General features: G+C 49.0%; 1 protein-coding gene across 1 annotated transcript in view; it reads left to right on the top strand.

Moving 5' to 3' along the window:
* Positions 1-13,362, top strand: part of LOC307099045 (phospholipid-transporting ATPase IK-like) — a gene marked incomplete at both ends in the record, with an annotated part of 33,462 nt that extends 20,100 nt beyond the window's left edge. The window contains 20 exons of the mRNA XM_079770255.1: positions 275-347; positions 481-551; positions 1,016-1,098; positions 2,120-2,278; positions 2,597-2,685; positions 3,218-3,408; positions 3,494-3,888; positions 4,240-4,428; positions 4,506-4,636; positions 5,471-5,635; positions 5,762-5,873; positions 6,421-6,496; positions 6,720-6,804; positions 7,073-7,313; positions 7,400-7,623; positions 10,389-10,472; positions 11,001-11,234; positions 11,412-11,550; positions 11,720-11,847; positions 13,150-13,362. Coding sequence (XP_079626381.1) covers positions 275-347; positions 481-551; positions 1,016-1,098; positions 2,120-2,278; positions 2,597-2,685; positions 3,218-3,408; positions 3,494-3,888; positions 4,240-4,428; positions 4,506-4,636; positions 5,471-5,635; positions 5,762-5,873; positions 6,421-6,496; positions 6,720-6,804; positions 7,073-7,313; positions 7,400-7,623; positions 10,389-10,472; positions 11,001-11,234; positions 11,412-11,550; positions 11,720-11,847; positions 13,150-13,362 — 3,082 coding nt within the window. The remainder of the gene's footprint in view (positions 1-274; positions 348-480; positions 552-1,015; positions 1,099-2,119; positions 2,279-2,596; positions 2,686-3,217; positions 3,409-3,493; positions 3,889-4,239; positions 4,429-4,505; positions 4,637-5,470; positions 5,636-5,761; positions 5,874-6,420; positions 6,497-6,719; positions 6,805-7,072; positions 7,314-7,399; positions 7,624-10,388; positions 10,473-11,000; positions 11,235-11,411; positions 11,551-11,719; positions 11,848-13,149) is intronic.
* Between the last annotated feature and the right edge of the window lie 574 nt (positions 13,363-13,936).

Here is a 13,936-nt window from a genome sequence, read left to right on the forward strand (position 1 = left end):
GAAAAGGGAGGCAGAGAAGTTCTGAAGAGACTTGGACAAAGAACTGGGGGAAGGGGGCAAGGTTAGGGAAGGTTGGACTTCTTGTGTGGGCTAAGAACCCGCCTCCCCCAAAGACCTGTAGGTGGGTACACAGGGGAGCAAAGCACCACGGAGGCATCTGTAGCCCCAACCTCCTGAAGGTCTTTCAGCTTCAGGGTGGCAAGAGGGCCAGCGGTTTCAAAGATGGGCCTGGTTGGGGCCCTCTTACACCTGCCACCCCCCCCCCCCCCAATAGGTTTCTGTGTAAAAAGTGGAAGGACCTGCATGTGGGGGACCTGGTCCGTCTGCATGACACAAACATTGTCCCGGTGAGCTGTCAGCTGGCCCGGAACTTCCCACTTCTAGTGTGGGGGTGGGAGGGCCTGCCTACCCGCTTGTCTTCCTCCTCTCCACCCCTGCAATGCTGTTTCCTTCCTCCCATCCCTACCTTCCCCACCCCAGGCCGATATACTCTTACTGGCCAGCACGGAGCCCAGCAGCTTGTGTTATGTGGAGACAGCCGACATCGACGGGTGAGATGTGGGTTATCAGTAGGGGTTTGGGGGCCTGGGAGCCAGCAAGGCCTTCCTCATTCCCCAATAGCCACAACATGTGGCTCCCCAAGCCCACTGGGATATTTAGGTCATTCATTCTGGGAGCATTTGTGGGGCACCTGCAAGCTGGCAGGGGGCAATAACATTAAATCAGGTGAAGGGACCCATTTTCTTTGCACCAACATTTCTAGAAGCCCTGCTGTGCTCCAGGTACACCTGCCCAAAAGAAGGCCTGGAGTCTGGCTTCAGCCATTTTGAAAATGCCCTGTGTGATTTTGGGCAAGGCTTTCTCCCTTTCTGGGCCTCAGCCTCCTGATGGGCAGCTGGCATGCATAGCAGGGGCTCAGTGAAAATGTTTGAATGACTTTTGAAAGGGGCTGGGGATATCTTGCCTGGGTGCTATCTGTCCCTACCTCTTACCTCGCTCCCCTTCTCATCACCAGGGAGACCAACTTGAAGTATAGGCAGGCCCTGTTAGTCACGCATCATGGGCTGACCACTATAAAGAATATGGCTTCCTTCCAAGGTAAGAGGTAGCAGCTTATCCACCATCCAAACATCTGGGCCTTTGTCTGCCCCTCTGTACAGTGGCCATGAAATTTCCCCGCCTCACTGGGTTTTGGGGAATGGCAATGGCATTTGCTGGAGGGAGGTGAAATAGCTTTTAACAGATCAGCTTATCCAGGCCTGTTTCATGTCCTTTGAATCCATGTAATAGTCCGGATGTTTTCTGTTATTGTTACAAAACACGCAGCACTCTTTTATCAGGCATTTTTAATTTTAAAACATTGGTCACATTAAATGTTTTTGGTTGTTTAATAAAAAAGGCAGCATGTTGTGTGTGCAGAGATAGGGAACTGACTCACCCATTGCAGTAGATTTTTATATCCCACCTGGAAAGTGAGACATTTCACACCTGTAGGTTACAAGTACTGTTTGCCCAAGGCCCAGCAAGGGGACACATTATTTTTTTTCCTGTCTTGTTGCAAAAACAAGTTACTTTAATTGGTGCTGGAGCAGAATCTTTTCTCTTGAACCACAACTCTTTTGTTCCTGATATTCAAGCACTGGTTGCATTTGTTTTCATGATATCTGAGGAAAAGCCTAGCTTACATGGAGAGGTAGGCACTGTCTGCCAGATGCTGGTCTGGGTCCCAAAGTCCCCAGCATGATAGAGATGAGGCTGGAACTCACAGGTATTTGAGACACCACTGGCAGGAGTAAATGTCTAGTGACCTCTCAGGATTGTAACCAGGAGGAAGGGGGCTTTGTGGGGGTGGGGGACCTGAAGGATCAGAAGAGAGGGTTTTCTTGAGGAGGTGCGAGTCAGGGAACAGCATGTACAAAGGCCCTGAGGCTTAATAGAACCCGCTTTTGGAGCATCCAGGAGAGGAGGCTGCATGGCAGGAGGATGGAGGTGCCAGTGGGACAAGTTTTGGGCAGTGTGATGGGGAGTGTTCCCCACATCCTGCCCTACCCTGCATTGGAGAAGCATGGCCCTACCCCGGGCATGCCTCTCAGCTCCTTGATTGCTCTGTTGCTCATAGGCAAGGTGGTGTGTGAGGAACCCAACAGTCGGATGCACTACTTTACGGGGCACCTGGAGTGGGAGGGCAAGAAATACTCCCTGGACAGTGGCAACATCCTTTTACGTGGCTGCAAGATTCGAAACACGGACACCTGCTATGGAATGGTCATCTATGCTGGTATGACTACTCTAGGGCCTCTGCAGCATGAGCTGCCCTGGTGGGGGGGGGGGGTGAGAACCCTGAACTTGTTGGCAAGAAGTCACAAGGCCGGGGCCTACCTGCTGAGTGTCTTGCTGTCACAAGATGTGGGGCTCTTGGCACAGCTTCTATGGAGCCTTGGGTTCTAAAACTGTGGAAATAAACATATTGAGCCAGCCCCCTTGGATGGGTGGCTAGTCAGGTACGTGGATGGATGTGTAGAGGGGTGGGGTGACAGAGGGATGGAGGATGAGGTGGATGGACAGGCAGGTAGACGGATGGATGCAAATTATGCAGGTTTTGACACAAAGATCATGAGGAACTGTGGCACGGTCCATCTGAAGAGGACCAAGATAGACCGTCTGATGAACAAGCTGGTAATCATGGTGAGCTTCACAGAGCCCCTGCCCTGGGGTGAGGGCTGAGGGACACAAAAGAGGGAAGGGAAAGGCCCCTTCCCATAGACAAGTCCAGGCTGTCATTTTTCAGGCCTTAGTTTCCTTCCTCTGCAAAATGTGTGCAGCCTGATCCTACAAACAGAGGTCTGTGGGCCAGAAAATATTATTGTAATCAAAATCTTTAAAAAATTTCTTGATCCTGAAATTTTTTCAAACCTACAGGAGATAATAAAAGGTTCACCTCCCCTCCATGGACATTTATTTAACAATTCTTAACTTTAGCCTAATCAACTGTCTTTTTAAATAAAAGTCATTGTAATAATTTTTTTAATAGCAGCCACAAAACCCAGCAAAACCCCTGCAAGTTCCCTCCCCATAGGACTCCCAGCCACCTCTTCTCAGCACTCTTCCCCATGCTGATGGGTGGGAGTGCTCCTCTCCTGTTTGTCTTTTACACTGTGCTGTGTCGGTGCTGCCTTGGGTTCCCCCACAGGCTCTACTGTTTCCCTTTGCTGAGCAGATCTGCATATTCGTGGTGCTGATCTCTATGGCCTTGACCATGGGCTTCTGGAGCAGGGTGAAAGAATTCAAGACCAAGCACTATTATGTGCCTGAGTTGCGCGTGCATAGTGTGACCACCGAGACTTTCTTCATACTCTTGAGCTTCATCATTCTGCTCAGTGTCATGATGCCCATGGCCATGTTCATCACGTGAGTCCCGGACACTACTCAGCTAGAGAGAAGTGGGAACTCAGGTAGGCAACAGGACAGAGTGTGACCCAGCATGTGTTTGCAGAGCTGAATTCATCTACCTGGGGAACAGTATCTTCATTGACTGGGACGTGGAGATGTACTATGCACCCCAGGATATGCCTGCCAAAGCCCGTAGCACCAGTCTCAATGTCCAGCTGGGCCAGGTGGGGTACATCTTCTCAGACAAGACTGGCACACTCACACAGAACATCATGACCTTCAAGAAGTGCTGCATCAACGGCATTGTCTACGGCCCAGAGCAGGAGGGTTACCCATATAAGGACAACCCCTTCCTCTGGAACGTATTTGCCGATGGGAAGATGCTGTTCAGAAACTCAAGGCTCCTGAGTATTGTGCGCAACAACAAGGACAAGATGGTGCGGGAGTTCTGGCGTCTCCTGGCCATCTGCCACACAGTGATGGTGGAGGAGAAAGACAGTGAGTTTTTTGCTGGCTATCCAGGCCCTGGAGCTTCTGAGATGGTGGTCTGGCCTTCGAGGTTGTCCATCCCAACTCCCAGGGCTCCTGTTACCCACCTTATAGGGTGCTCAGGCATGGGGCTGGAGATCTGTTACTGAGCTGGGAAGGGGAGGTCCCAAGATGGGGGCCCAAGTGTCCACCTTCTTTTATTTGGCTTAGAGGTTGTACTGGCCCAAGAGACCATTATCTTATATCTGGTGAGCACCAACTATGTCCATTGGAGATGGGTGGTAGGTTCCCATAAAAGACAGCACATTCTCAGCAAATGTACCCCTCCCACATCCCATCCCATGGCCCCTCCCCTGCCAGACCAGCTATTTTACCAGGCAGCATCCCCTGATGAGGAGGCACTGGTCACAGCGGCCCGGAATTTTGGCTATGTGTTCCTGGCACGCACGCAGGACAGCATCACGGTGATGGAGTTGGGGGAACAGCGGGTATACCAGGTCCTGGCCATGATGGATTTCAACAGCATCCGAAAGCGGATGTCCGTGCTGGGTGAGCACCCTTGGCCCAGGGATGGAGATGGGCAGGAAGGGGAGCACTTATGGGCAGCCAGGTCTCTCCTTCCACAGTCCGAAACCCCGAGGGCTCCATCTACCTCTACACCAAAGGCGCAGACACTGTCCTCTTTGAACGCCTGCATAAGAAAGACTTGTATAGGAAAGGGAGGACCGTGAAAGCAGCTACAGAAGAGGCCTTAACTGTGAGTCCTGTGAGAAGTGAGGGAGGCTGGGTAGAGGGAGTAAAGAGAAGGGAGGGTGTGCAGAGAAATGGCCTCAGGTACACAGGGTAGTCATGTACAGTTGGCCAGGCTGTGCCCTTTACCCTACACAGAGAGAGCATTTTTTTCTAAGTGACACAAGTGACCCTCTCTGGTTAGGCTTTGAGCCTGGATCCTCCCAGCCCCCTCAAACCTTTTCTAGTCACGCGTGGGTTCTGAAACACATTCAGCCCCAAATCTTTTGTCTCCATGAGTGAACCCTAAATGTCTCAGCCAAGCTTTCGAAGCTGTGTCCTGCTGCCCTCTCTAGACTAACTCTCCTTGCCCCCAGGGCATTCCCCAGGACCCAAATTTTCCCATGCTCATGTGATACCCCAGGACTTTTGCACACACTATTCCCTCTGCTTGGGTGCCTTCCTCTACTCTGTCACTCAGGATCTTTTGGTCCTTAGGGCTCTGCCACCTCCAGAGAGACTTTTCTGACTGACCCTAATATGGGGCTGACATGTCATGCTAGGTTATCACTCTATGGCCCAGCTCTGACCCTTTGAGATTGCCCAAGGGCTTTGCTGGATCCCCAGCATCACCCAGCACAGGGATCAGGGTTTGTGCAAAGATTGTTCTTGGCCTCTCATTCAGGACTTCTCAGTGTGCTCTGCTCTGTCAGGAGCAGGACTCCAGGGCAGGCAACTAGTCTCTAAGAACTGGGAAGTGCAGTCAAGGTTCAAGGAGCCTAGGCACAGGGAGAAGGGGCTGAAAGAAGCAGAGGGCGGCAGAGGTGACAGGGTGGCACCTGCCCACCCACCTCGCCCCCAGTCCTTTGCTGAGGAGACCCTGCGCACACTGTGCCTGGCCTACAAAAAGGTGGAAGAGGACCAGTACAACGAGTGGCACCAGCGGCACCAGGAAGCCAAGATCCTTCTTGAGAACCGTGCCCAAGCCCTGCACCAGGTGTACGAGGAGATAGAGCAGAACCTCCAGGTGGGCGTGGCACAGGAAGCGAGGGGGCTCCAGCACCCTGGCTCTGGGACCCTGGATCTCCCGTTTGTGCTGGGGTTAGCTGGGTCCCTGCTCAGTCCGTCTGTTCCCTGCCTACTCTCCATCCAGCTGCTGGGAATCACAGCCATTGAAGACAGGCTTCAGGATGGTGTTCTTGAAACTATCCAGTGTCTCAAGAAAGGAAACATCAAAATATGGGTACTCACAGGGGACAAGCAAGGTAGGTGCCAGGGTGGCCATCGGTGGGTGGGAAAGGACTCATAGATGCCCCAAAGCACTATACCATCAACCTATCCCACTGGTCTTGGTTCAGTCCTGCCCCCTACCTTGTCCTAGGGAAGAGAAAATGGGATGATTAAAACTGCTGGCACCTCCCTCAGGTGAGTGCCAGTAGGTTCTGAATTAGTGCTTCTGTGGGTAGGAGGCACATATACACAAAATATTTAAAATTACATTTTTACAGCTGTGTTGTTATAAAGACGAATGTCCAGGCTGGAAAACATACTTTTTATTCAGATTTTAAAATAAAGTATTTTTGTGGGCTCCTACAAGTGCCCTAGCATGATAGGTCTAATGATCCCTTGGCCCCTGCCCCAGATAGCCAGAGTGCAGGCCCCTTTGCTCAGAGTGGCAGACCAAAATCTCAGGGCAAGCTCTCATTGGCCAGCCTGGGTTGTACCCTCTTCTGAACCAGTTGCCATAGCCAGGAGTGGGCTGAGTGCCTGGGCATGGCCACAGGCAGGGGGCTGAGCTGGGCTGGTTTGCAGAGACTGCGGTGAACATTGGCTATGCTTGCCAGCTGCTATCTGAGGACATGCACATTCTGAATGAGGAGCAGATAACGTAAGGAGTTGGGGGTGGGGGCAGTTGAATTGGTTGGGGCAGGGTGAGGGTGGGGGATGGCGAACACCCATGGCCACCTAGGTGTGGCCCTAGGGATCAGCAGAGTGTCCTCAGCCTCCACCTGGCTGGACTCCCAGAAGGGAAAACTGAAGCACAGCTGGAGGTAGAGGATGGAAGGAAGCTTGTTCCTGGGCATGGCTGAGCCCCAACTGGGTCCCTGCAGTGCGATCCTGGAAGCCTACCATGAGACCAAGGACAGCCTGCCTCAGATCAAGATGGCCGCCATGATTGTTAGTGGAGAATTTCTGGTCAGTGTCAACTCAGGCTTGACTAGGGTCCCTAACATGGGGGAGGGAACTGGGAGGAACTCATGGGGGTAGGCTGTTAGAAAAGCCAAAATGAAAGCCATGCTAGGAGATGGTTTTCAGAGGGACTGGAGCCCATGTGGTCAAGTCCACACTGCGGTTTGGGGCAGAAGGCCAGGAGGGAGGAGAGGCCAGTTGGAGACGTTCATTAAGGGGAGGGGTGAAGGCAGAGTGATGTGCCCCCTCACCCCCACCCTCCCTTGCTGACCAGGACCAGCTGATGAAGAGTGCAGCAGGGCCGATGCTGCAGAATAAGGACCCCAACACCCCCCAGAGCCCAGAGGAGTGGCGGGAACAGGCCTTTGTGGAACTGGCCTGTAGCTGCAAAGCAGTCATCTGCTGTCGGGTGACACCCAAACAGAAGGCCTTGATTGTGGCGCTGGTCAAGAAATACCAGAACGTGGTGACCCTGGCCATCGGGGATGGCGCCAACGATGTCAACATGATCAAGAGTGGGTGGTGGGCACTGGGTCTGGGGGGAAGGCCTGTGGCGGGCTGGGGATGGCCCAGGGCCAACATGCTGTGTATACCCCTGCAGCTGCGGACATTGGTGTAGGCCTGGCGGGCCAGGAGGGCATGCAGGCGGTGCAGAACAGCGACTACATGCTGGCCCAGTTCCGCTTCCTGAGGCGACTGCTGCTGGTGCACGGGCGTTGGTCCTACATGCGAGTGTGCAAGTTCCTGCGCTACTTCATCTACAAGACGCTGGCCATCATGATGGTTCAGATCTGGTTCGCTTTCTATAGTGGCTTCACTGCTCAGGTGCATTGCAGGCAACAGGCCTTTGGGGATTCTCTGTGTTGGGGTTCTGTGCCCTTCCTGTGGCTTCCTGAAGGCTGGTGGGCACTGCCTACTCCACTCTAGGGTCCTCATGGGGCAGGGCTTGCCTGAGGTCACAGGGCCAATCAATCATTTCTATGGCTGCATTCATAGAGGTATAGAGTATAGATAAAGGGAGGGGATGGTTTCTGCTCAGTCAGCTTTGAGCCCAACATTTTCAGGGATGTTTGACAGATTTGAGCTCTGAAGACAGGGCAGGGCAGCAGATGCTCCAAAGGGTAAATCTTTCTAGGGGAAAGAGGGAAAGCTTGAGTCCCCGAGAAGATAAGACTCTGGGGTCTGGGTCCTAACTTTAAGACACTCTTGACAGTATCATGGTAAAGAATAAGTGTGCCTCCTAGAGCCTTAGAAGAGTCATAGGGTGATGGTTTCCCATGGGTATAAGGAAATTGTTTGAAAATAGATGAATGTGATAGAGAATAAGCTGCTGTCATTGTCATCCAGGCATTTGAGAGGGAGCTTTACCAGAGGGCACCCTTGAATAAGTATAATTGTTTGTTTTACTTTTTATTTCCAAGTATTTTATTCATTTAGATGCTGCTGTGCATGGAATTTGTTTTCTTAATTCCCTTTTGAGATAGCTTATTGTGTAGAAACAGATGGTTTTTTAATGTGTGTTGATCTGTACCCTCCAAATTTGCTAAATTCTTTTTATTGATTCTAGGAGATTTCTGGTGGATCCCTGGGGATTTCCTGCAGGTCAACTGCAAATATAGTGTTTTCCATTTCTTCCCCTTCAATTTGGATGCCTTTTCTTACCTTTTCTTACCTAATTTCTCTGGCTAGAACCAGTGAGATGGTGAGGGTTGGCATCTTTGTTTTGTTCCTAGTCTTACTGAGGACATAATTTTTATCAGTTTGAACTCCTGGGTATTTTTTATTGTGTATTTCATTGCTCCAATTTTCCCCAGCCTGTTTTTTTCCCTGAGCATATCTTCATTTTTTGGCGCTACAAGAGGTTCCAGGCTAATTTTATTATTTCCTTGCCCCAATCCTGGAATTAGCCACTCCCATAGGAAACCTGGTTCTTTTCATCAGAGAAGGGTAGTGTTAGACACCAAGAGCTTAGTGCTCAGTGTGTGCTTGGTGCCACTGGGTGCTATTACCCTCTCAGTAGACAGATTTAGGAAATGTACACATATTAGCCCATGGATAGACACATCTCTATGTCTATTTTTATTTATATGTCTACCCATCTAGCTTGTGTATATTAAAAATTATATGAGTTCACACTGATATTTCTGATTCCAATCCTACAAGACAATGCTCAGCTTAGCCTTTTCCAGGTATTCATTTATAACACTTCTCCAGCAGTGAGAAACTGGATTCTTATAAAATTCTTGACCATTACTTTTTTGCTTACTTGTAGAATGCGCATAAAATGGTTTTTGGGTTCTGGGTCAAAGGGGTTCAGTTGGTTGGGTGTTGTTCCATGCACCCGAAGGTTGCTAGTTCAATTCCTGTGTCAGAGAATATGCTCAGATTTTGGGCTCGATCCCTCGTGGGGGGTCATGCAGGGGGAAGCTAATCAATGTTTTGTTCTCACATCAGTGTTTCTCTGCCTAACTCTCTCTCTCTCTAAAAATCAATACAATATTTTTAAAAATTTTGTCAATGTAAGAAACATGCAAATCTTTAGAGAATTTTTGTGAGTTTCTTTGAGCCAAACTGTAGACAATTGCGAGGAAGCAAAATTTCAGCAGATTAAGATAATGCTCCAGAGAATGGCAGTTTTGCACCTAATTTTATATATTACAATCAAAAGAGCAGATCCAAGTGGGTTACATGAAATCTATTGGTGATAAATTAGGGAGGTGGGTGAGAGAAAACAAAACAAGGAAACCTCTGGAATTGAATGAAAAGTAAAATGATAGACACATCTTTTACATAGGTGGGTACAGAAAAGTTAACAATCAACAATTAACTCAATAACAATGGGATTTGTGGTCTCCACAGAGTGGTCTGGAAAAGGGAAAATTACTGTGACATTCCAAAGATCTGCTATCATACATGCAAAAAGACTATAGGTTCAGTTAAGGTAAAGATTGACCTTTGTCAGGGAAGATGTAGGCCTAGGACATGACTACCCACCATATACTGCTTTTAGTTTTAAAAGTTTTCATTTTAGACCATCCTTTGTGGTTATGTTAGATCTCTGAGTTTGCAAGACTGCCACACAGGCTTTCTCTAAGCTTGTCAGGTTAGCATGTGGTCCCTATTTGTCCACATTTTAAAAAATGCTTTTGGAACAGAAACTCTTTCTTCTCCATATCCTTTAACTGGACTGGATTCAGGCATTGGAAAGGGAGTTAGTTGAGCTCATTGTCTGCTGGGGTCTCTTCCAACTCCTTTTTACCCATCAATGTCTCCCTAAATCTAACATGACCAAAACCATGCTTTTTAACCATATTTCCTCCTATAGCTCTTTACTTGCAGCTCTCATATTAAACACGCAATGATTCTATTTTGAAAGAATTAGATTCTGTTTCTCTCTCTCTCTCTTTTTTTTTTCCCAAACGTAACCCACCCGTTGATTATAATGCAACTTCCTAATTCACTAGGAATCCTTCCCAGGTTCATAGTTAACTTGAGTGGTTCTCCTCAGGTAAAGAGCATTTCGGTTTCTGGCCATTTGGCATCTGAAGGCTTATCACTAACCACATTCTTCCATCCCTTCCCACCCTTAGCCTCTATATGAAGGCTGGTTCCTGGCGCTCTTCAACCTGCTGTACACCACCCTCCCGGTTCTGTACATTGGACTGTTTGAGCAGGTAAGCCGACCAAGGACTTGCTTCCTCCTTCCTTGGAGATGCTCCTGTCTCTGCCCCACTTTCTTCCCCTGGAGGGTTGGGCTAGGGTGGGGCTGGGGCTGGGAGAGTACTACTGTTCCCACCAGAGCCCAACCTGATAGTGGATGAAGCTCTCTTGCCCAGCTACCTCCCCTAAATCTCAATCCCACAGTGGGGAGGAGATCAGAAAAGATGGTTCTCCTGTTTAAGAGGGGTCTGGCTATGTGATCCAGACTAGGCAGTCCAGTAGAACCTTTAGGATGATGGAAGCGCCTCATGCCTATGCTCTCCAGACAGGAACTACCAACCACAGAGGGCTAACAATTAGTACTTGAGGCTGCCTGGTGTGACCTGAGGAATGAGACTTAGCATTTCTTCTTTTTTAAGATTTTAAACTGGTAAAACGGTAACAAAATTCACCATCATCATTCTCACATGCATGGTTCAGGCATGCCAAGTGTGCATGTTCCTGGGAAACCAAACTCCAGAATTCCTCCACCCCCACTCCAGGATGTGAGCGATGAGCAGAGTCTGGAGCTGCCTGAGCTGTACACTGCTGGCCAGAAAGATGAGCTCTTCAACTACTGGGTCTTCTTCCAAGCCATCACCCATGGCACAGTAACCTCCCTGGTCAACTTCTTCATGACCATGTGGATCAGCCATGACATTATTGGGCCCATCGTTGACTATCAGTCTTTTGCCACTGTCATGTCCCTGTCAGGCCTGCTATCAGTCACCATGGAGGTAAGCAGGGCTGCTTCCCTCCCCACTCCCAGTGGGACCTTGGACACCAGCCATGGAGGTCTCATCACCTGGTGACTCTCCCTGAGAGGCCTTAGCAGGTGCCACCCTTCAACCTCCTCCACATAGCCTTGCCTGGAATTCTGCCCCCCCGGTTTAACACTCCTTTTTCCCATTCAGGTCATCCTCATCATCAAGTACTGGACAGTCCTGACCGTGCTGGCCATTTTCTTCAGCCTCTGCTTCTACATAATCATAACTAGGGCCAGCCAGAGCTTCTGGCTCTTCACAATTTCCCCCACAACCTTCCCTTTTCTGTGTGAGCATCCCAGTAAGAGATAAGGGGGCCAGCCCTGGAGATGGGTGGGACCAATGTTGTAAGGGAATTTTCACAAAGGCACCCTGCGGGTTAAGAGTGAGGAAGGAGGTGGATGTTAGGAAGAGAGGGGAGTCTGAGACAGGCCATGACCCTGCCGTGTCTTCTCCAGCTGTTGAACAAAACGTGATACCTCACCCCTACATCCTGCTGATGATAATGCTGAATGTGTCATTAAACACCCTGCCTGTACTGGCCTTCCGTGTCATTTACCAAGCCCTCAAGCAGCTACGTCTCAAGGTGAGGGTGGCTGGGGTCCCCACTGCACATTGCTGGAAGCAGGGACTCAAAGGAGATGTAGAGGTGGGGTTAGGGGTTTGGAGACCCAGATGCACACCCAGTGCCCTCATGGGGGGCCAAGTAATAGGCTCTGGGACCCCAGAAAGGAAACCGCACTTCCTGGTTCTAGCACTGACTTTGCCAGACTTCCACCATGATTATTTAGGACTTGGGGGTTGAGATGACAGAAATGACCTGGAAAAGGTTTAGGCAAAGGGAGATTAAAAACACTCCCAAATGTGTCTGTTCATCCATAGATGAATGGATAAACACAGTGTGTGGTTCATCCACATAGTGGAATATTAGTCAGTCTTTAAAAAGGAGGAAATTCTGACCCCTGCTACAATGTGGATGAACCTTGAGGACATTATGCTCAGTAACATAAGCCCATCACAAAAGGACAATACTGTGTGGTTTCATTCATAGGAGGAGGTCCCTAAATGAGTCAGATTCATAGAAACAGAAAGTAGATAGTGGGAGCAGGTGCTGGGGGAATTAGTGTTTAATGGGAACAGCTTCAATTTGGGAAGATGAAGTTCTGGAGATGGATGGGAGTTGATGGTCGCATAACAATGTGAATGAATGTGCTAATGCTATTGAGCTATACTCTTAACCCTTTGCACTCGCTTTTTTCTCGATTCCTTTATTCTACTCGGGATTTAATTTTTTAAATACCCCAGATTTTACAAAGCGCGGCAGTAGAATAAAAAACTGGAGTTTCTTTTCATACAAACTTATTTATTTGGATTTTTTTATATTTCAAATTATTGATACATTCAAAGAGTATAAAAAGAGCTGCTACCGATGCTAACCGTGTCGAGTCACACTCGACATCCGAGTGCAAAAGGTTAAAAATGGTTAAAATAGGACATTTCATGTCTATTTTACCACAGTAAAAAAAAAAATGCTAGGGGACTTAAACTGGCTCAGGTAACAGAAACCTAGAAGGACAAGCTGCTGGGCTGGGCTACAGAATTGACTGGAATAGTGTACCAAGATATGGCCACAGACCTGCCATGTTTTGTCACACAGGCTGAAGACATGGCTGCCCCATGGTTAACTTCTCCTGCCTTAGACAAAAGAGGGCACTTAAGGCACTTGGTAGTTGATCCAAGAATCAAGTCCCAATGAGGACTCTAGTTGGGTAAACTTGGGTATGGAAGAGCCTGGTCAATTAATGGTGGCCACTGGGAGCAGGTAACCCAAGAGCAATCAACACAGTGTGAGCTCTTGATGACCCTTGCTTGCCCCTTTCCTCTGCAGGAAGAAGAGAAGGAAGAGGAGAAAGAGGAGGTGGAAGAAGTACCGATTGAGGAGATTGCTATGGTGCCACGGGCCCGGCGCTCAAGCTATGCCTTCTCCCACCAAGAAGGCTATGCAAACCTCATCACACAGGGCACAATTATGCGAAGGTCACTAGGGGCCAACAAATACCAATCTGATGAAGAACATTCCTCAAGCTTAGATGCCATCTGATGAATTGTCCATGAGCATTGAGTCACCCTGGTACCAGTGGAAGATGTCATTCCTGGGGGAGAATAGGTTCTAGCACTGGAGGGGAAAGGTGTCCTCTGAGGATATCATTTTTGTGATGAGCTCCTCCTTGATTGTGGAAGGGCAGTCGTCCCCCCCCCCCTCTTTTGGTATCTTTTGGTATATGTAGTAATGAAAAAATTAATTAGGCCATGAAGTCTATGAATGAATACTGTTTTGAGTTATTAAAATGCTCTTTTGAACAACACATTTCCAATGTCTGCTACAGTTTTCCAAATGTCCATTTTCGTGTTACTCTTACACAGTATAGATTCCATTAATGTCATCACTCACCTAAATATTGAAAACGTTTGACATTCTTCTAAGTCTTCACAACACCCCTGTGAGGTGGTAGGTGGTATTGACCCCATTCTACAGATGGGGAGGTCTAGGTGTGGAAAGGTGAGGGAGGTGGCTCTTCGAAAGCCATGTGGCATGGCCAGGTGTGGTGTGGCAGCAGGACTGCGCTCCAGCCAGGGGTCCTCTGCCTTGACATTTACAGGTCCCAGTACCACTG

Source organism: Cnephaeus nilssonii (assembly GCF_951640355.1).
Source record: "Cnephaeus nilssonii genome assembly, chromosome: 5".
Taxonomy (NCBI): domain Eukaryota; kingdom Metazoa; phylum Chordata; class Mammalia; order Chiroptera; family Vespertilionidae; genus Cnephaeus; species Cnephaeus nilssonii.